The sequence below is a fragment of the Capra hircus genome, chromosome 8, assembly GCF_001704415.2.
Source record: "Capra hircus breed San Clemente chromosome 8, ASM170441v1, whole genome shotgun sequence".
Taxonomy (NCBI): domain Eukaryota; kingdom Metazoa; phylum Chordata; class Mammalia; order Artiodactyla; family Bovidae; genus Capra; species Capra hircus.
In genome coordinates, this window is record NC_030815.1 from 39,549,547 (window position 1) to 39,573,180 (window position 23,634).

General features: G+C 39.5%; 1 protein-coding gene across 1 annotated transcript in view; it reads right to left on the reverse strand.

Annotated features, from left to right (window-relative positions):
* Window positions 1-23,634, reverse strand: part of RCL1 (RNA terminal phosphate cyclase like 1) — a 63,431-nt gene that overhangs the window by 29,176 nt on the left and 10,621 nt on the right. Inside the window, exons 2-5 of the mRNA XM_005683699.3 lie at window positions 13,287-13,358; window positions 10,865-11,040; window positions 5,263-5,337; window positions 4,220-4,344 (exon numbers count right to left, since the gene is read on the reverse strand). Of these exons, the coding sequence (XP_005683756.1) occupies window positions 4,220-4,344; window positions 5,263-5,337; window positions 10,865-11,040; window positions 13,287-13,358 (448 nt within the window). The remainder of the gene's footprint in view (window positions 1-4,219; window positions 4,345-5,262; window positions 5,338-10,864; window positions 11,041-13,286; window positions 13,359-23,634) is intronic.

The window sequence follows — 23,634 nt, forward strand, 5'->3', positions numbered from 1 at the left end:
TTTTGCAGAAGACGATCTTATATGTAGAAATCCTAAAGAATAGCATCGAAAAAAACAACAACAAACTGTTAGAATAAATGAATTCGATATAGTGGAATGACACAAAATCACCATACAAAAATCAGTTGAGTTTCTATACACAAACAACAAACTACTTGCAAAAAAGAATCAAAGAAACAATCCTATTTACAATAGCATTTAAAACAACCTAAATTCTTAGAAATAAACTTCAACAAGGAAGTGAAAGACCTACACACTAAAAACTACAAAACACTGATAAAAGACATTTTAAAAGACTTTAAAGGAAAAGACAGTCCATGTTCACAGACTGGAAAAATTAATACTGTTAAAATGTCCATACTTTCCAAAGCAATCTGCAGATTCAAGGCAATCACTATCAAAATCTCACATTTATTTTTAATAAAAATAGGAAAAAATAAACCTAAGATTTATATGAAACCACAAGGACTCCAAATAGCCAAAGAATTCTGAGCAAGCAGAACAAAGCTGAAGGCATCACAGGTCCTGATACCAAAATATGTTACAAAGCTACCAAAATTAAAATGGTATAGTACTAACATAAAAAAAAGAAAAAAAAAGAGACAACAGAACAGAAAGCCCAGAAATAAACCTATACATATCTAGTCACTTGACCTTCAACTAGGTTGCCAAGAATATACAGTGGGGAAAGGATATCCTCTTCAATAAACACTGTTGGGAAAACAATACCTATATGCAAGAGAATGAAACAGGATTCTTATTTCACACCAGGTACAAAAATAAACTCAAAATGAATTAAAGACAAATGTAAGAATTAAAACTGTAAAACTCTGAGAAGAAAACAGTGAGGAAGACTTTTAGCTTCAGCAATGATTTCTTGAATACCAAAAAGGGAGGGGGGGGAAAGGAGGCAAAATAAACAACAAAGTGAAAGGCAACCTATGTAATGAGAGAAAATGTCTGAAATTCATATACATGATTAACACTCAAAAGATACAGGACACCTTATCTTACAATTTAGTAGCAAAATGAACAAACAAACAACTCTACTTAAAAATGGGCAAAGGGCTTGAACAGACACTTCTCCCAAAAGGACATACAAATGACAAACTAAAACATGGAAAGGCACTCAATAATCACTAATCACCAAGGAACTACAGATTAAAACTACACTGAGCTATCACCTCACCCCATTTGGATAGTGATTATCAAAAAATAAACAAGTAAATTTGGATAGTGATTATCAAAAAATAAACAAACAAGTAAGAAATGTTGGTGAGGGTATGCAGAAAAGGGAGTCCTTGCACACCGCTGGTGGGAACATGCACTGGTGAAGCCGCTATGGAAAACAGCACGGTGATTCCTCGAGAAATTAAAAATAGAACTGCCATCTGATCCAGCAATCCCACTTCTGGATATATATCTAAAGAAACTTACATTAGGATCTCAAAGAAATACATTCCTATATTCTTTTCAGCATTATTTACAATAGCCAAGGTAAAAAGCAACCTAAATGTCTACCAACAGACAAATGGATAAGGAAAATGTGGTATATGGATGCAATAATGTTATTCATCCTCAAAAAAGGAAATATTATCATTTGTGGCAACATGGGTGAACCCGGAGGATATTATGCTATGTGAAATAAACCAGATACATAAGAACAAATACTACATGATCCCATTTATATGAGGAATCTAAATAAGTCCTGCTGCTGCTGCTGCTAAGTCACTTCAGTCGTGTCCAACTCTGTGCGACCCCATAGACGGCAGCCCACCAGGCTCCCCCGTCCCTGGGATTCTCCAGGCAAGAACAATGGAGTGGGTTGCCATTTCCTTCTCCTAGACACTTACTATACACTGTAATGCCTATATTGCATACTTAAAATTTGCTAAGAGGGTAAATCTTATGTTAAAAGTATTCTTATCACAAAAAATTAAAATAATGAAGAAGAAGAAAAGAAACTTTTGGAGGTGATAGAAATGTTTATGGCACTGATTGGGTTGATGGTTTCACAGGTGTATATATATATATCTCTCTCCAAACTCCTCAACTTGTACACATTAAATATATACAGTTTTTTGTATGCCAACCACATCTCAATAGTTTAAAAAATAAAAATACCCGTGGTGGAGTCATGTCAATGTATGGCAAAACCAATACAGTATTGTAAAGTAAAATAAAGTAAAAATAAAAATTAAAAAAAATAAATAAAAATTAAGTATATAAATTATCATAGTTCAGAATAAGCAATTACTAAATGGTAGATATTATTCATTATTACTCAGCTCTCTCACATCTTTCACTCTACTCTTAGTTCCTCCAACCCACTGAACATCATCTACACTACTTTATACATTATAGCAGAATTATGTATCTGTACATTCATTTTCTTCACCAGACGATGAGCTCTTCTGAAGCAGGGACTACAGTGCATTGGTAGCCCCCATATCAAAGCCCTCAAGAGAGTGTCAGAGACAGTGGAACTGTTTGCTTACGTTTTAACCGAAGAAAATAAATGAATCAATCAGTCAATCTAGTTTATGATGAGGCAGATAATAAAATACCCTATCTCAGCCAGTAATTACAAGTTCACTGTTAAGATTTTTCCAAGACTGTTGTCTGGAATGTGAAGCCAAGTGGGCCTTTGGAAGCATCACTACAAAAAAAGCTAGTGGAGGTGACAGTATTCCTGTTGAGCTATTCCAAATCCTAAAAGATGCTGTTAAAGCTGCATTCGATGTGCCAGCAAATATGGAAACTCAGCAGTGGCCACAGAACTGGAAAAACGTTAGTTTTCATTCCAATCCCAAAGAAGGGCAATGCCAAAGAATGTTCCAACTACCACACAACTGTACTCATCTCACATGCTAGTGAAGTAATACTCAAAATTCTCCAAGCCAGGCTTTAAGAGTACATGAACTGAGAACTTCCAAATGTTCAAGCTGGATTTATAAAAGGCAGAGAAACCAGAGGTCAAATTGCCAACATCTGCTGAATCACAGAAAAAGCAAGAGAATTCCAGAAAAATATCTACTTCTCCTCTATTGATTATACCAAAGACTCTGTGTAAAACACAACAAACTGCAGAAAATTCTTAAAGAGATGGGAATACCAGACCACCTTATCTGCCTCCTGAGAAATCTGTATGCAGGTCAAGAAGCAACATTTAGAACTGGACATGGAACAACAGACTGGTTCCAAATTGGGAAAGGAGTATGTCAAGGCTATATATTGTCACCCTGCCTATTTAAGTTATATGCAGAGTATATCATGCAAAATGCAAGGCTGGATGAAACACAAGCTGGAACCAAGGCTGCAGGGAGAAATATCAATAACCTCAGATATGCAGATGGTAACACCCTTATGGCAGAAAGTGAAGAGGAACTAAAAAGCCTCTTGATGAAAGTGAAAGAAGAGAGTGAAATAGCTGGTTTAAAACTCAACATTTAAAAAATGAAGATCATGGCATCTGGTCCCATCACTTCATGGCAAACAGATGGGGAAACAATGAAAACAGTGACAGACTTCACTTTCTTGGGCTCCAAAATCACTGCAGATGGTGACTGCAGCCATGAAATTAAAATACGCTTGCTCCTTGTAAGGAAAGCTATGACCAATCTAGACAGCATATTAAAAAGCAGAGACATTACTTTGCGGACAAAGGTCAATCTAGTCAAAGCTATGGTTTTTTCCAGTAGTCATGTATGGATGTGAGAGTTGGATTATAAAGAAAGCTGAGCACCGAAGAATTGATGCTTTTGAACTGTGGTATTGGAGGAGGCTCTTGAGAATCCCTTGGACATCAAGGAGATACAACCAGTCCAAGGAAATCAGTCCTGGATATTCACTGGAAGGACTGATGCTAAAGCTGAAACTCCAATACTTTGGCCACCTGATGCGAAGAACTGACTCATTTGAAAAGACCCTGATGCTGGGAAAGATTAAAGGCAAGAGGAGAAGAGGACAACAGAGGATGAGATAGTTGGATGTCATCAGTGACTTGAGGGACATGAGTTTGAGCAAGCTCCAGGAGTTGGTGACAGGGAGGCCTGGCGGACTATAATCCATGGGGTCGCAGAGTCAGACACAACTGAATGACTGAACTGTTGTCTGAAATGTAAATAACCCTGGGAAGAAGTAAACTGTTACGAGTCATTCTTATCTTACTGAGGCAAAGAAAAAAAAGTAAGATATCTGAAGCGAATGCAAAGGATACGCCATTCCTCTGATACGTTTGATCTTTCCTGGATCTATGAGTTGAATAGGCTTCAGGATCTTCCTCACAGGACATGAAAAAAACACTTCACCTCCTCCTCCAGGAGGCATTCCCCGTCGTACAACCTGCAGGCATAGTGAAAAAGAAGAGGTCAGGATTCAACAGAGTGGATGACACCCAGCCAGGCTGGTGTACACCAAGAATGAAAACCAATATTAGAATGCAGAAGGCTTTCGAACCCAACTTGTCCATCTCTTTAAGATCAACAGCACCTAATGTTAGCTCCACAGGGGCACGTGCTGAGCAAGGGGACTATGTGGTATGTCAGAAAAAGCAGTAGGCACAGAGTCTACATGTTCCAGTCAAAGCCAGATAGGTCACTTCACCGCCAGAACTTGTTTCCTCAACCTTAAAATGAGGAACTAGTCTAGCTCATCAGCTTACCCACTTCTTAACCACCAAGAACCCTTTTCTCCTCTTCTGGAATTAAATGGTCTATCAAAACTCAATAGTTTTGAGTTATTAAATAAAAACGAAGTCATTTCCCTTCAAAAAGCAGAGACGCTAAACAGCTTAAGATATCCAGTGTTATCACACTGGATTGATACAATTCCCTTAAATAGCAAACAAACAGATGCTTAAATTACTTCAACTAGGTTTTGAAAGTAAAGTACTAAAAAGTCTTAGGGACATTCAGATTGGTAGGCTCTGGACACAAATTAAAATAAATGATCCAGATCAGAGAGGTAGCATGGTCAGAATCTCAGCTCCATGACTTATTGGCTGAGTTGTTATGAGTCAAGGAGTTAATGTATGTAGAATGCTGACAACATCTACTACCACTAAATAAGTACAATATCAATTACTCTTGTCATTAGTAAAGGGACCCTTTCAGCTCAAAGTCTACAATGCTAGGTTCAAGAATTCTTATAATGATGACTTCAAACGTGCCATACACACACTGAGCCATACAGCTCCTCCAGTGAGCTGGTAAGAAAATATTTCATACTGATTTATGCCACCAACAATCTGGACATTTGTACCTTTAACTCAAAAGATTCACCATCAATCCCAAACTGTTTCAGTAGAGGGAGTGCTGTTGCCTTCAGAACATCAACCTGTAGAATAATTTCAGAAAAAAAAAAAGTTTAGTTAAACCTTGAGATGGAAAGAAGAAAGAATCCGCAAAGCAGGTTAAGGCTTCATCCAGGTAGATGAAGGAGTCTGGTAAAGAGAAAAGAGGCTGGCTTACAACTGAGGGCATGGGTTGGCTCTGCTCTCGACTAAAGACTATGATTTTATAAGCCACTGGCTTCTCTGAGCCCCTTTTCCACATTTATAGTAGTACACACCTACCTTATGAGTCATCATGAGCATCACATGCTATCGTGCAAAAAACACCAAGAAACTGCTGGGCTCCTGCAGAAAACAAACTGAGACCTCTGCTCATTTTTACAGGTATAAACACTAAGCAAAAACATGGCCTCTCTAAGTATTTATTTCACGTTTAGAGCTGGTGGCTCTCCAGGCTAAAGTGAATCAACTATTCAGCCTATGAGTTCTACCTAAGAATGCTGCTGACACCCACACACAGGCAGTTAAAGGTGGCGGTGATTCTACAAGGCAGCGGGGGCTTCAGAGGAAGGACAGCCTCAAACTGCAGCAAACAACGCAGACCCCTAAGAGCAAGGAAGATATCCACAGGTGATGGCAAGACACTGTCAAGTACAACTGTTATCACCTCCTCATTCAAAACTCCTAGGAGGCCTGCAATCCTTCCTTATTCATTTGCAGATTCCTCACAGAGGATAAGGTGATATTCAAATCACGTTATCGAAGAAGTCAGTGACCGCTATCTCAGCAGCAACTAGGGAAACAAGAGCAATCCCTTGCTTATTCCCAATGGAACAAGACATGTTTCTCAGCCCTGTGCGGGCTGATCCTACAACGGGAAGCACTGAGGGCAAGCAGCACAAGCAGAGGCTCTCGGAAAAGCCCTGGTCCCAGTACAGGCTCTAGTTTGCTGTGTGGCCTCAAACAAGAATATCTCAACTTCTAAATTCCCTTGCCTCCAAGGTAAGGAGCTCAACCTGCCTGTCTCCAAATTGCTAGCAACTCTTACATGCTAAGACTCAACAGGACAACACTCCAACAGGGCTTTATGGCAGAGAACAGTCCCCAACTAAATATTTGTATATCGGAACATTAACCAGAGGTAGAAATGACCTACGTAGCCTAGGAACACGTTCAGCATGATCAGGTGGGTCAGAAGCAGTTACTGGGAAAATCCATTAAAGATTAGCTAATTTCAATTAAATATTAAAGGTACACACAACTCAGAAACTTAAAATAGGCATTTGGAATTGCTAAAACCAAGAAGAATTCAGTCAAGGCTAGTACGAAGGGCAGCTGGGGAGAAGACCAAACCAGATTCTGGAAAAGGTGGGGGCTGCAAGCGTGCCAGTTACTCCGTAAGCGTGACTGCTGGAGCTAGGCGCCCTCCAGCTCTCCCGGGGAAGAGAAAGGCAAGAGGACAGAACACCCCTGCTGGTTCATCCCACCCACACCTGGACTCAAATAGGAGGAAGTCAAACTGACTGAGGGCCAGTCAGGGGCCCAAATAGAACTCCAGGTGTGGCCCCGCCTCCTGGGTCACTCTCCATCTGACACGAAGGGCAGGCCCCTCGCTGTGGTGGGACAAGGGCTGGAAAGGCAGCTGTGGGCTGGAGCCCCACTCTGCCTCTTACAGCCTCTGAGGCCCGGATGCTCTCTCCTCAGGGCTTTGGCTGCCTGCTGTAGAAAGAGGGGCCAACTGGAAAGTTCCATAACCTCCTCAGGCTCCACACTGGATCTAGCAAAGTGGGGGTGGTCTGTGGGTTCTGCTTCAAGGAAACCTATCTGTTACTCTGCAGTCAGAGACAAAAGGCAAAAGTCTGACGCAAGTGGAACCTCAGGGCAAATGCATCACCCTTACAGTCCAATCAGTCAACAGGTAGAAATATGATCAGACCCATAGCTTCCCAGATGGCCCTAGTGGTAAAGAACTTGTCTGCCAATGCGGGAGACATAAGAGACTCAGGTTCAATCCATGGGTCAGGAAGATACCCTGGAAAAGGAAATGGCAATCGAGTATTCTCCAGTATTCTTTCCTGGAGAATCCCATGGACAGCGGAGCCTGCCAGGCTACAATCCACAGGGTCGCAGAGAGTCAAACATGGCTGAAGCAACTTAGCACACACCACAACAAACAGAAAAAGGGAAGAAACCTGTTCCCTTCAGTTCCCTTGTCTGAAACAGTGATAAGAACATCTACCTAACCCTCATGAATCAAATAAATACAGATACTGACAGAGGTCCACCTGAACAAGCGGCCAGGACACAGCAGACTTCACTCCACTTCTTTTCCCTGCTAGGACAGCCCTGAAAGAGGGCGGACTCTTCACTCACCATCTGGCCAACTGCTGGCACCAGTAAATATCAACGGGGGGCATAGGGGGCACTAGTATCAAATCACTGAGACTCAAAGGAGACCTTCTAGAATTTTTCTTCTCAAAATTTCCCCTCATTTCCTTCCATTTTGTCTCCAAAATGTCCCTACCCCTTTACAAGGCTCATCCCATCACTGCTCCTTCTATCCCCTGGATATCTGTAGGTGGCCTTATTGAGCCCTTCTACCCTTCTCATTTTAACTTTTTCCTTCTCCATTATAGCCTACAAACAAGTGCAAGTTTCTCTCACTTAAAAATCCCCAACCTCAGCTCTTAAGGAGACATCCTATCTAGCGTTCTGGAAGAATCTCCCAACCTTCTATGGTTCTATTTCTTACTCATTCTGAACCTGTGTGTGATCTTGCAACCTAATGATACTGTTCTCTTAAAGCTCAACAGAAATTCTCACTGCTGCATCTCCCTACCCAATCCCAAGTCAACTCCTGCAAGGAATGACTCTTGGATCATCCCCAGCTTTTCAGAACTCAGCTCCTCCTTGGTGTCTCCAAATCCTTCTATTTCCACGGTCACTGTCTCCAGCTCCTCTTCCCCAACTCACTCTTTACACATTTATTCCTCTTCTTCATCTATTCTCAGTCCCTGGAACCACAAGGCCAAAACTCTACTGGCCCACTGAGGCCAGAAAGGGATGTTAAATCAATGATGAAGTCAGTTAAGACCTGTGTCCAAATGGAACTCTCACGCCTCTTCCCAAGAGGGCAGGTGCTACTCAGCTCTGATGGACTGCTGTTGTGGAGAAACAGCCACGCTGACCTACTGCAATGAAAAACTCTGGGGTTTCAAACAAGAACAACCAATTCAGACACACAAACCAATACCAACAGCACCCGCACACTATGCAGGCCAAGAGAAAAACACCTGTCAGACTTACTGAGCCAAAAAGCCCCCAGTGATCAGCCTCGGTATGCGTCAACCTCTTTCTCCTACAGAGTGAAATATCAGTAGGTAAGATCCTGATGATCTGAGGCTCCAAACAGTAATTCCCAACTGGACATCCCCCATGGATAGCCCATCAATATCCCAGAGAACAGGACTAAAATCAGACACATCAACAATCACCCCATCACAATTTTCCTCTTCCCCGTGTCAAACTCTTTCTGATCACTATCCTTTCAAGTCATCCGTGACAGAAATCATAGAGTTACCTGTGACCCCTTCCTCCTATCCCATCTCCAATTAGTTATCGAGTTATGAAGCCCCTCCCTGCACACTGCCCTTTATATCTGTCTACCCTTCCACTTCCCTCTGCATCAAGTTCATACTGGTTGACAACTTGGCAATTCACCCTTCTCTCAGCTCTACAGTTATCTTCCTAAAACCATGACTGACTCTGGGGCTTCCCTTCCTCTTGAAAGCCCTCCCCAGCCCTCAGCACTTGGCTTGTACGTCTGCCAGAGCCCAGAGGTATCCAACCTTGTGGTCTCCCTGGCTGTATTCACAGCTGTTCACCCCATGAAACCACATTCCCTACGGGCAGAACTCATCGTATTCATCCCTATGTGCAGACAGTAGGTGTGGACATAAATTGATGGGAAAACTACACATTAAAGAGAAAGTTCAAAACGAAGAAGCCACAGGCTGAAGAAGTTACTCTTTATCCAGGATTAGGTGTATTTACTTTATCCTGGACCGGAGCCAGGTACTAACCAAGGTCATTTTAGTCCTGTAGCATGTGAAAACTACAAGAAAGCCTTTTAATATGCTGCTAGAAAGAATAAAATACTATTTCTAGGGAATCTGTTAATTAATCTTTGTCATTGTTAATATGTAAATATGTAAATTTTTAGTATTGTCAGTGATAACAGCTTTTAAGATCACTGGCAATTATAGAAAGAGAGTACATAACTGGGATACATGGTGCCAACATCTCCTTTCTGCTTCAGGGACTTTTCGCAAGAGTCAAGGCACTTTCCCCTCCCCCTCCCAATCTGAAATAGTAGAGGTCTCCTCTCTTACTTTTAACTGAAGAACCCATTTCCTAGAATCTTCTGGAAAAATGCAAGAAATAAGCAACCACTTGAAATTACTTTGAAATTCTAAACAGTTTATGCAGCATTCGTATACAGTTAAGAATATCAGATCTTGCACTCTACTTTGGATCCTGGGAAGAGTTTATGTACCCAAATCCTAAGAATTCAGGAATAAACCTTTTATTGCCCAAGAACATATTAATCATGTTTATAACCTCATCAGCATCCCGGTGAATACCAGCAGTCTCTGCTTTGGGGTTCACTGCACCACCTAACTGGTCTTCCCTGGTTAGGGATGCCACACACGTCTGCCTCCGAAGCCACCCCTTCAGTGGTCTTGTTCTAATGTCTGCCGAGGTTAAGACAAGCATCCTCGGTTAGAACTTCACATCATGGCCCTCAGCTTGAAGATACCTTCTCTGGACAGCAGAGCATCCAAAGGTAGGGATCGTTGCCTCACTATGAAAGGTCTAAGGAAGACCTGCTCCAATCCATCAGTCTCCCTCTCCCCAACCTGTCTGTCTCTCTCTCATACACACACACAATAAAACCCATCCCAGACTGGCACTAAGACAGCTGTGGTAGCCACAATGAATATCCTAGTTGTACATTTTATCCTCCCCACAAACGGAGCATGCTTATTAAGAAGCTTGCTGATGCTCATACACTGGCAAAGCTCATATATACCTTCCTTGGCCTTATGCCCTTTCTCTAAATCTGCAAACTCTTCTCAGAAGAAGAAAGTTGACGCCTAAGTGAAGATTATGCTGCAGCATGCCAAGAAGATATTATTCTCTGCCTAAAATTTTGATCTGCTGCCTTTCAGCCTCAACCATCACATGACCTTATGAAAACTCCACTCTCACACACTTCAGTTAACAGAACCATATTTCATGTCAAACACGATGAGATTGCAAGCATCTGTTCAGAAGGTTCTTAGACATAACAATGAAAGGCACCTTGAAGAAGATTAACAATCGTCACTGAATCTGATGATTATGAGTCTTGGCTCATCTGCCTTCTGGAGTGATTAATCTCTAAACTTCAAGGTAAATAACAAAACAAATACACTCAACAATAAACTGTGTTTTATCAGGAACTAGTTTCTCAGAAGTTAGGTGTGACAGGAGACAAAAATCACAGTGTGGTGTGGCCTCGCTACTCACCGAAGGGTCAACCTGGTCATTGGTCACTCCTCGCAGAACTATTCTCAGCGGGTGCTTCATAAATGGAGCCAGGCAGAGCAGGCTTTCCAGATAATACCCAATGCCGCGAAGAACGCTGCAGTCATGCTCCAGGGACCCACCATACAAGAGGCCAGGCTGATAATATAAGGTCGTTCCTTACAACAGAGGAAAGAAAGTGAGCAGAAGGAAAAAAAAAAAGAGTCACAAAGGCAATGAAACAGTCAGTCCCAAGGGGAAAGTCTGGCAAGGGCATCCAAGAGTTCAAAATGCCATTCCTGAGAGCCCACATACTTCACTCCAAAAGCTGACTCATTACTGTCAAGTCCTTGTAACAATAATAAACTGTGAGTGTAATTTAATAAACAGTAATAAATTAAACCCCTCCCTAAGCCATTTGAATTGCCAGAGTCACGGCAGGGCACAGAAGAGATATATCCTAACAGGCACCCTAGTCTCCCAACAGCATGCTCTCAGATTGTGCCAATGTTGGGGTTTACAAATGATGTTCTGAAATCATCATGCCAGCAATCAGCTTCTTCAAGGCCCAGGAAATCAGATTTCCCAATACCACAGTCACCAAACTAGGTACCTAGAGAGGGCAAGTACTTATGGCACTCACTTCCATTAATAGTAACTATTTTAATTTAATAGTAACAAATGGAAATGTCTAAAATCATTGAACTGCTTTAGTGGAAACACTTTATCTTTCTTTATTCTTTCAAATATGCATATCATCCAAAAAGTTTCTTACTAGGTTTACATATTAGAGGAAAAACCAAGTAAAATATGCTAGATGATTCAGGGAATATGAAGAAATGAACACACTATATTTTTGATACTAATAATCCCTGGCCAAGTTCTCCTGGCACAACTTACCAATAAAGAAATCTAACATTAGAGGAAGGAACTATGTTCAGTCACCAAACGGAAAGCAGTGCTTGGGAGTTTGACACAAGAAATACAGGTTTCACCATATTAAAAAATCAAAATCACAATAATCACAATCAGAATCATATTCTAATCAAAGTTAGAAAACTCTACTTTAGTTATTCTAAATACTATTTATGACACAAAACAGTCTTTTAGGTCCAAAAGCCCCCAACTCCCAAAGACTCTATAACCACAAAACTCTGCACTAAAATCTGTCTATGCCAGCAAATTAACAAAATAAGAAACTAACCAGATCATCAAAATGAAGGCTGAGGGGGGTGGGGCGGGCGGGTAGACACAAGAGGTAGAAGGAAGCAGGATCATATAAATATCTTATTTCTCAACTAAGCTGTAGATATGACCCCAAAACAACAGAATTTCTTGTCCTCTGAATCACCAATAAAAATCACTGAAAACATTCCCTGCAATTTCAAAGTAAAGGAGTCAAGGAAGACTAAAGGAATCATAGCTTGCAAAGAGTATCCGATGTTTTACTTCTGAAACCTGTTCTCTGTGAGGTATGGCTGAATGCAGCTACAGATCGTCCCATGGCCACTTATAAAGCCAAGCTTGTCTTCTCCCTTAACAGAGCCAACACACAGAAAAGTTCAGTTTCCTCTGTTGAATACATGTGCAAAGGCACATAGCTCATGGAGACAATCAAAGCATGTTTGCCATGATCATCTATACAATGTAGCTAACAGTTTCTAATAGCAAAAAACAGAAGGAAAAAAAAACAACTAGACAAAAAGCTAGAAACAACCTAAATGCTTATCAGCAGGGAACAGTCAAATAAGTTACCATGTATCCATACAACAGAATACAATGTAATGTCACTGAACAATTGAGATGGACCTGCATGTGCCTGGCAAGCAAATTCCAAGACATCTGTGCTAATAAAAAACAGCTGGCTACAGAACAGTATGAACAGCCTGATCCTGTTCATGGTTTGAGATACAAAAATGCCCATGGAAGCAAATACATATAAAGGAGACCAGGACAAAGTCCCCATGGCTGCCCCAGGGAGAGTGAATGGAAGGGGAAACAGGTGAAGGGATTTTCACAATTTTTGCACATACTTGTATAAACTTATTTTAAAAGACAAAATTAAAAAATTAAAATTCATCATATACAGCTACCTCAGAGTTTGTTGTAAGATTTTATTATGACAACATAAGCTACATGGACATTGAAAAGCTGTACATAAAGTTAGGTATAAAACACTTCTATTGTTTAAAAGAGAGGAGGTGCTTGTCTGTTTATCCAAAATTTTCACTGTTCTCACTTCCTTAAGTATATGTCCCTTAAATTGGCAATTTCACATATTATCTTCAGACAATCATATCACAGACAGGAAACTGGGTCTTTCCATTCAAATACAATATTTATACCATCAAAAAGAGTGAGTAACAGAGGAATATTTAAGTAGTACATGTAAGTGCTTTCAGGAATGGGAAGAAAAGGAGCTTACCTGTTTGGTTTATTTCAATTCGAGAACCATTAGTTACTTTGTCCAACAGTCTTATGAAGCTGGCTTCAAAATCTGTGGGGAGGAAAGAAACCTGATTGGCCTCCAATTAGGTCATCATTTCCAGACAGCACATCCCATCCAAGTACTGCAGCGCAGGGTAGGTTACTTCCTGCATCACACTGGGTTCTTCACGGGACCTGGGTGAGCACACTGGCTAAGGAATCTGAAGCAGCTGAGAAGCAGTGACTAGCATTTGTATGTCTTGCTGTTGCTGTTGTTCAGTCGCTAAGTAGTGTCCAACTCTTTTGCAACCCTATGGACTTGGCCCACTAGGCTCCTCTGTCCATGGGATATCCCAGGCAAGAGTACTAGAGTGAGTTGTCATTCCCTTCTCCAGGGGATCTTCCCAACCCAGGAATCGAACTCTTGTCCCTTGCCTCTCCTGCACTGGCAGGCAGATTTTTTACCACTGAGCCACCTGGGAAGCCCATAGGCATGTTTAGTAGAACTATTAAAAACAACTCAGTTTTTGTATTCCACCAAAAAATAGGAACTCTACCAGCAATCTAATGGGATATTAATTTCAGCAGCATAACACCCATTTGTTCTGATCTCAGGAGTGTGTGCCAGATGAGAGAAAGAACAGAAAGCAGGAAAGAGTTTTAAAGTCAAACTCTTACTTGCTGCAGAATACCCTTCAATCTCAGAGACAGTAAAAGGTCACTGCCTCTCTCATTCAACAAAGTGCCCCTTCTCCCTTCCTCTATCATCTTATTGATCTAGAACTTTCTAATCAGTTCAATTTTTAATTTTATTACAAGGTGCCTGAATATATAGTATTATTGTCACTTTTTTAATGCATGAAAAAGATTAGAAGAAAAAAACACCAACTGTTAATAAACAGGTTTCTCTTTACAGTAGCATTTTATATGAACTTTTCTTGTTTAAATTTTAATGTTTAAATTTGCTTCAGTTACTTTTATGAATAAATTGTTAACAAAGCTGTTGAGTTTGGCAGAAAACAAAATTCTGTAAAGCAATTATCCTTCAATAAAAAAATTAATTAAAAAAATACAAAAGCTGGTTATTCTCTAAAACGTGAGGGGGTAGACTGTAAATGTGAAATATGAAAAGACAGAGAGAAGAATCAGAAGTAAATGTTCTCTGTTCTCCTGAATTGATATTATATACATACAACCCACTGCAGTATTCTTGCCTGGAAAATCCTGTAGACGGAGGAGCCTGGTGGGCTATACAGTTCATGGGGTCACAAAGAGTCAGACATGACTGAGTTACTTCATTTTTTCTTTCTTTCACATACACATATACACAGAGCTTTAGCTTCAACATCCCTCCCATGAATGGAAACAGGAAGACCAAGTTTTCTGTACTGAAGGCATGGTGACTGCCTGATGCTTTCAGGCAGTTCCTGCTGCTGCTGCTAAGTCATGTCAGTCGTGTCCGACTCTGTGCGACCCCATAGACGGCAGCCCACCAGGTTCCTCTGTCCCTGGGATTCTCCAGGCAAGAATACTGGAGTGGGTTGCCATTTCCTTCTCCATCAGGCAGTTTCTGCTGCTGCTAAGTTCCTTCAGTCGTGTCCGACCCTGTGAGATCCCACAGATGGCAGCCCACCAGGCTCCACCATCCCTGGGATTCTCCAGGCAAGAACACCGGAGTGGGTTGCCATTTCCTTCTCCAATGCGTGGAAGCGAAAAGTGAAAGTGAAGTCGCTCCGTGTCTGACTCTTAGCAACCCCATGGACTACAGCCTACCAGGCTCCTCCGTCCATGGGATTTTCCAGGCAAGAGTACTGCAGTGGGCTGCCATTGCCTTCTTCGTCAGGCAGTTCCTACTCCTCTAATAAACTAGCACAGTTTGAGAGCATAGACCTTAACAGTAACCTAAACTGATCCCAAAGGGTGAGCAGATCAGCGAAGCAATTCCCATCCACCTGTTGTTACTTAACGCTGTCCCATAACTCCTGTCACAGCAGATTCTGCAATCTGTACAAAGAGCACTAGGCTAGAAGTCAGAGAAGCTCCCTTAAGTCCTGAAACAAGGCATAATGGCTAATAACAGCAGCTGTGTATAAATGCTTACCTTAAATAATCCTCATAACCACTAAGCAGGAAGTGCTTCCAGTTTTGCAGAAGGCTGAGGCCCAACTGGCAGAGGGAAGACTTGAACCCAAGTCTGCCCTTCTCTAGAGTCCATGCTCCAAACCAAACCAGGGCTGGGTTTGCCTCACTCAGTTTAATCTCTCAAAGCTAACCTCCTCCTCTAGAAAATACCTTTCAATTGATTTACTGAAGGTCCTGCAGATGACTTAATGAGTCCCCAGTCAACATTTATCGTTAATGAAATTAGAACAGAAAAAACACTATCAGTTACATAGTAAAGGTGTTGTTCATGAAATTTTAGTCTCAGTTCAATATATACTTGTATATGTATTGGGTTACACAGAAGTAGCACCACGAAAGTTCAAAGGTTAAGTCAGCTACAAAATTGAACTACATATTATTTCTATGGCCTTTTATATAGAATATTGTATGTTTTTAATGTAGGCAGGATGTATTAATGCCATGCCACTGTCTACCTATGTTTATAGAAAATGCAAGGTATTCTGCACAAAAAAAGAAAACTTGACCTGCTCAAGCTTTCAGGCTGCCTAAATGGGTGAGACAAACAAGCTTTATGAATAAAGTCCAAGATTATAAACTCCATAGCTTTTATAAATTAGTAAAGAAAAGAAAACAAAAACTTACTTTGAAAGTAGGTTTTTTTTTGCAATCCACAGGGGCTCTTGAGCATGAACACAGTTTAAAATGTCCAGCGGAGGAACACAGTAGGAAGAAAATGAGCACTTAAGAAGACCCCCAGACAAAACCATCGCCGGGTCACAGTAAACAGGTGCTTTAGAAGCAGTACCTCAAAGAACCAACGCAGAGCTAGTTCCTGAATCCTAGTAACAGTGAAGATACAGCTCCATCACCTGGTACGAAAAAGATCTCAAGTTCGTCTAATAATAGTCAGACTGAAGCCTCAAACTTCATTAAAACAAGATGTGTAGGATTCCCTGCCACCTCACTTCTTCAAGACTGCTCCTAGGAGTACAGAATTTCAGATATCTAGCATTAGGGAGGAAGTTCCCCCCAAAAGCACAATTTTACTAGATGGTTTAAGAATACATAATTAGGTTACACAGCTCTAAGGAGAATCAACAAGAACGCCACAATGGTCAGGAGACTAGCTACCACTGGGTACATGGAAACTGAAAGTGAAAGTGAAGTAGCTCAGTCGTGTCCGACCCTCAGCGACCCCATGGACTGCAGCTAACCAGGCTCCTCCGTCCATGGGATTTTCCAGGCAAGAGTACTGGAGTAGGGTGCCACTGCCTTCTCCAAATAAATTATGACACATTTATATACCAGAACACTCTGCAGCTATCAAATTAATGTGATTTTTCATACACTGATATGAATCATCTCCATAGTATATTGACTGGGAAAAAAGTAACATGCAAATAGCCTTTTTCTGAGAAAGGAAACAATCTATTTGCTTACTTATAGAAAAAAAAGAGCCCTGAAAAGAAACACAACAAACCAACAACACTGGTTGCTTCACACGGAAGGAAGATTGGGAAAGAAACAGAGACAGACTCTGTAAACCGCTTTGTTTGTTTTGAATTTCCTGTCATGTGTACCCATTTTTTAAAAATTACATAAAAATTAAATTGAAAAAATACAAATAAAGGTACTGTAACACAATTTAAACAACCAGTAAACACTGCTCTCATTAACTAGCCTATGAAAGGTCTTTATAATAAATTCAGCCATCTTTTTTTAAATAACTGCTTAATTACAAAAGAAAATGTTCACGCTATTTTGAGGAAAACAAATTTTAAGTAATATATACAATGTGATTACAATTTTGTCAGAGACAGAACTAAAAGAAAAGACAGCAAACTATTAACACATGAAATTAGGAGTTACTATTTTCAAAATTTAATCCTAAAAAGGTAGAAATTACAAATACATACCCAAGTTTCAGAATAAATTAAAGGATATTCACTCACTTGGAAGTAATATATATAAAGCATTTACATATTTTATATAATTACGCAGAATGTGACAAATAATAAGTTATTTGAACTTAAATACATCTCATCTTTCCTAAATTATAAATCACGTCAGTTCAGTTCAGTGGCTCAGTCACGTCTGACTCTTTGCAGTCCCGTGGACTGCAGCACGCCAGGCTTCGCTGTGCATCATTAACTCCTAGAGCTTGCTCAAACTCATGTCCATCAAGTCGGTGATGACATTCAACCATCTCATCCGCTGTCATCCCCTTCTCCTCCTGACTTCAATCTTTCCGAGCAGCAGGGTCTTTTCAAATGAATCAGGTCTTCGCATTAGGTGGCCAAAATATTGGAGTTTCACCTTCAGCATCAGTCCTTCCAATGAATATTCAGGAATGATTTCCTTCAGGATGGACTGGTTGGATATCCTTGCAGTCCAAGGGACTCTCAAGAGGCTCCTCCAACACCACAGTTCAAAAGCTTCAATTCTTCGGTGCTCAGCTTTCTAGATAGTCCAACTCTTACATCCATACATGACTATCGGAAAAACCATAGCTTTGACTAGATGGACTTTAGTTGGCAAAGTAATGTCTCAGCTTTTTAATAAGCTGTCTAGGTTGGTCATAACTTTTCTTCCATGGAGCAAGCATCTTGTAATTTCATGGCCACAGTCACCATCTGCAGTGATTTTGGAGCTCCCCAAAATAAAATCTGTCACTGTTTCCATTGTTTCCCCATCTATCTGCCATCAAGTGATAGGGCCAGATGCCATGATCTTTGTTTTTGAATGTTGAGTTTTAAGCCAACTTTTTCAGTCTTCTCTTTCACTTTCATCAAGAGGCTCTTTAGTTCCTCTTCGCTTCCTGCCAAAAGGCTGGTGTCATCTGCATATCTGAGGTTATTGATATTTCTCCCAGCAGTCTTGATTCCAGCTTGTGCTTCATCCTACCTGGCATTTCGCATGATGTACTCTGCATATAACTTAAATAAGCAGGGTGACAATATACAGCCTTGATGTACTCCTTTTCTGATTTCAAACCAGTCTGTTGTTCCATGTCCAGTTCTAACTGTTTCTTCTTGACCTGCATACAGATTTCTCAGGAGGCAGGTCAGGTGGTCTGATATTCCCATCTCTTTCAGAATTTTCCACAGTTAGTTGTGATCCACATAGTCAAAGGCCTTGGCATAGTCAATAAAGCAGAAATAGATGTTTTTCTGAAACTCTTGCTTTTTCTATGATCCAGCAGATGTTGGCAATTTGATTTCTGGTTCCTCTGCCTTTTCTAAAAACAGCTTGAACATCTGGAAGTTCACGGTTCATGTACTGTTGAAGCCTGGCTTGGAGAATTTTGAGCATTAACTTTGCTAGTGTGTGAGAACCCAATTTATAAATCTTTCTGTGGCCTTTTAAGGAAATCTTTGCCTTCACCAAGGTCATAAAGATGTTCTCCTTGAACTTCTGTTTTCATATGGAAACTATTACATTTGATTCTTCATGGTTTTTGAAACAGTTTACTGAAAGATGGATGTTCAATTTTGTCAGGTGTCTTTTCAGTAGCAATTAAGTTGGTTATGTGATTTTTTTTTCTTATTTTTGTGTTTAATCTTACATTTAATTATGTTATACTTTTCCATGTGATTTATCTGTAGCCAATTCTTGGGATGTACCCTTCCTAATAATAGTGGGTAGTTTAAAAATTTGTTATGATCTATTTTTAAAAGATTTATTTAGGGTTTTTCATTTGGCTTCATTAAATGAGGTTATTTTGTAATTCAATTTTTGTGTGTGTGGTGTTCTTAAGTACCCTACAACTGAAATCATCTCTATACATTCTTTTTTGTTCTTTGGAATGTGTAAAATAATAATTATTTTTCTTTGAATATTGGGGGGAAATTTTCTAGCAACTTCAGTGATCTTTTCTACTTATTACTTGGTGAATTTTTCTATTCCTTTTGTTTTGGTTTTATCTTTCGGTGTCTTTAAAAATTTCATTTTATCTATTTTGATTTGTTATCTTTTTACATAACTATGTTAATTCCAAATGTATCAGTAAATAATAGAGAATAGTCTATCACAAATGTTCTTGATCTTTTACATTAATTACATTTTTTATTTTATTAATTCATACTTTCTTTCCTTTTACAAATGAATGAGTCTATTGATTTGTCTTTTTTTTTAATGAATTAACTTGATGTCTTTTGCTATTTTCCATTTTGTTTATCTCTTCCTTTAAAATATTTTCATTTAGTTTTTGGCTTGTAAATTTGTTCCATTTCTAAATATCTCAGTTCATTGTTCTGTTGTTTTTCTTCTTAATTACCAAAGTGTTTAGATTGGTAAATTTTTCTTTGGTAGGCTCCCATATATTTTGATAAAATTGATATGTCTCTTAATGTTCTTCTTCCAACAACACAAAAAGACGACTCTACTCATTGACATCACCAGATAGTCAATACTGAAATCAGATTGGTTATATTCTTTCCAGCCAAAGATGGAGAATCTCTATACACGCAGCAAAAACAAGTCGAGGAACTGACTATAGTTCGGATCATGAACTCCTTATTGCAAAATTCAGACTTAAATTGAAGAACGTAGGGAAAACCACTAGATCATTCAGGTATGACATAAATCATATCCCTTACAATTATACAGTGGAAGTGACAAATAGATTCAAGGGATTAAATCTGATAGAGTGCCTGAAAAACTATGGACAGAGGTTCATGACATTGTGCAGGAGGCAGTGATCAAAACCATCCCCAAGAAGAAGAAATGCAAAGAGGCAAAATGGTTGTCTGAGGAGGTCTTCCAAATAGCTGAGAAAAGAAGGGAAGCAAAAGGCAAAAGGAGGAAAGGAAAGATATATCTATCTGAATGCAGAGTTCTAAAGAATAGCAAGGAGAGATAAGAAAACTTTCCTAAGTGATCAGTGCAAAGAAATAGAGGAAAACAATAGAATGGGAAAGACTAGAGATCTCTTCAAGAAAATTAGAGATACCAAGGGAACTTTTCATACTAGATGGGCTCAATAAAGGACAGAAATGGTAGGGACCTAACAGAAGCAGAAGATATTAAGAAGAGGTGGCAAGAATACATAGAAGAATTATACAAAAAAAAGATCTTCATGACCCAGATAATCACGATGGTGAGATCACTCACCTAGAGCCAGACATCCTGGAATGTGAAGTCAAGTGGGCCTTCAGAAGCATCACTATGAACAAAGCTAGGGGAGGTGATGGAATTCCAGTTGAGCTATTTCATATCCTAAAAGATGATGCTGTGAAAGTGCTGCACTTAATATGCCAGCACATTTGGAAAACTCAGTAGTGGTCACAGGACTGGAAAAGGTCAGTTTTCATTCCAATCCCAAAGAAAGGCAATGCCAAAGAATGCTCAAACTACCGCACAATTGCACTCATCTCACACGCTAGTGAAGTAATGCTCAAAATTCTCCAAGCCAGGCTTCAACAGTACATGAACCGTGAACTTCCAGATGTTCAAGCTGATTTTAGAAAAGGCAGAGGAACCAGAAATCAAATTGCCAACATCCACTGGATCATAGAAAAAGCAAGAGAGTTTCAGAAAAACATCTATTTCAGCTTTCCTGACTATGCCAAAGCCTTTGACTGTGTGGATCACAACTAACTGTGGAAAATTCTGAAAGAGATGGGAATATCAGACCACCTGACCTGCCTCCTGAGAAATCTGTATGCAGGTCAAGAAGAAACAGTTAGAACTGGACATGGAACAACAGACTGGTTTGAAATCAGAAAAGGAGTACATCAAGGCTGTATATTGTCACCCTGCTTATTTAAGTTATATGCATCATGTGAAATACCAGGCTGGATGAAGCACAAGCTGGAATCAAGACTGCTGGGAGAAATATCAATAACCTCAGATATGCAGATGACACCAGCCTTTTGGCAGGAAGTGAAGAAGAACTAAAGAGCCTCTTGATGAAAGCGAAAGAGAAGACTGAAAAAGTTGGCTTAAAACTCAACATTCAAAAACAAAGATCATGGCATCTGGCCCCATCACTTGATGGCAGATAGATGGGGAAACAATGGAAACAGTGACAGATTTTATTTTGGGGGACTCCAAAATCACTGCAGATGGTGACTGCAGCCATGAAATTACAAGACGCTCGCTCCCTGGAAGAAAAGCTATGACCAAACTAGATAGCATGTTAAAAAGCTGAGACATTACTTTGCCAACAAAGGTCCATCTAGTCAAAGCTATGGTTTTTCCAGTAGTCACGTATGGTTGTGAGAGCTGGACTATAAGAGCACCGAAGAACTGATGATTTTGAACTGTGGTGCTCTATTTAAAACAACCAACACTGAAGAATACCTTTTTTGCCTCCTACCTTCAAATTTTCCTAGATATTTTATCTTGCTTATATAAAAAACCTTTGAAGAAATGAAATCAACAAAATACAGCTTATTTTTCTGATTTATGCTGTTTTTAGCACCTTCAAGTATTCTATTTGTATCCAACCTCCTCAGTTTTAGTCTTTTTCTTCAAACAGATTGAGAGGAGGTGACCCTTCTCTCACACACTGAGCAACTGAACTGAACTGAACTGACCCCTCTCTAACCCTAATGCACTGAAATATTTCCTCCACCGTAGAAAATTACTCAAAGCAGAGTAGGACAACACTGCATAATACTAAAAGGGTCAATCCACCAAGAAGGCAGAGAAAACCTACATGTACCAAGCAACAAAGCTGCAAAATATATGAAGCTAGAACTGTTCTAAGTGACAGAAGAAAGAACTCAGCAATTCCACCAACCAGTAGGATCTAATCAACATCTACGTGTCACCCAACTCACAGAACAGAATATACATTCTTTCCAAGTGCGCACTGAACACATGCCAAGATCATGGTATCTTGGGCCTTTAAGAAACCTCAAGAAATTTAAAGCAACTGAAATATACAGAGCACATTCCCTAAACACAATGGAATCGAACTTATATCAATAACAAAATGATAACGGGAAAATACTCAACACTTGGAAGTTAAACAATACACTTATAAATAATCCATGGATCAAAGAAGTCTTAAAGGCAAGAAAAAACATAATGAATTAAATGAAAATTAAAATATGACACATTGAAAATTCATGGGACTAAGCTAAAGCTGTGTTGAGAGGAAAGTTTATTGTACTAAATGCCTATATTACAAAAGAGAAAAGGTTTCCAATAATCTGTCTCACCTCAATTTAGAAAAAGAACAAAATAAATCCAAAGCAAATGAAGGAAACCATAAAAATAGTAGAGGCAGATGAAATTGAAAACAAGAAAAATGGGGGGAAAAAATTAGTCAAACAGCTGGTTCTTTAAGAAAATAACCCCAAATCTCTAGCACCACAGGGGGAAAAAAAAAAAGACACAAATCCATAGTTTATCAGGAAACAGGGAATATCAATGCAGAACCTCCAGGCATCAAAAGCACAATAAGAAAGAACTATGAACTCTACATATATAAAACAATTTAGATGAAATGGACCATCTCTCCAAAAAACACAAACTACCACTACTCATCATACGAAATGGGTAATATAAATGGCCCTATAACCATTCAGGAAATTGAAAATATATTCTTTAAAACTCCCCCAAAAGAAATCTCTAGGCCTTTATGGTTTCATTGGATAATTCTACCAAATGTTTAAAGAACTAAAATCAATTCTACACAATCTCTTCTAGAAAACAAAGAGGAAACCATTTCCAATTTATTTTAAACTAGTATATTCTTATTTAAAATATCAAAATCAGACTAAGAGTACAAATATAGGAAACTACACGGACTGTAGCCCACCAGGTTCCTCTCTCCATGGAATTCTCAAGACAAGAATACTGGAGTGGGTTGCCATTTCCTTCTCCAGGGGACCTTCCTGACCCAGGAATCGAACCTGGGTCTCCTGAATTGCAGGCAGATTCTTTACCATCTGAGCCATCAGGGAAGTCCAAAAATGAGTATCGTTTATGAATATATATGAAAAAATCTGTAACAAAATATTAGAAAATAAAATCCAGTAATATAAAAAAGAATTACACATCATGACCAGTAGGGTTTATTCCCGTAATGCAAGGATGCTTCAATATTTGAAAATCATTCAATGAAATAAACCATATTAACAGACTAAACAAGAGAAATCACATGATCACATCATTGGTACAAAAAGTGCGTTTGATAAAATACAACACTCATTCATACACACATACAAATCTTAGAAAAATAGAAGAGAACTTTCTCAACTTGATTTTTA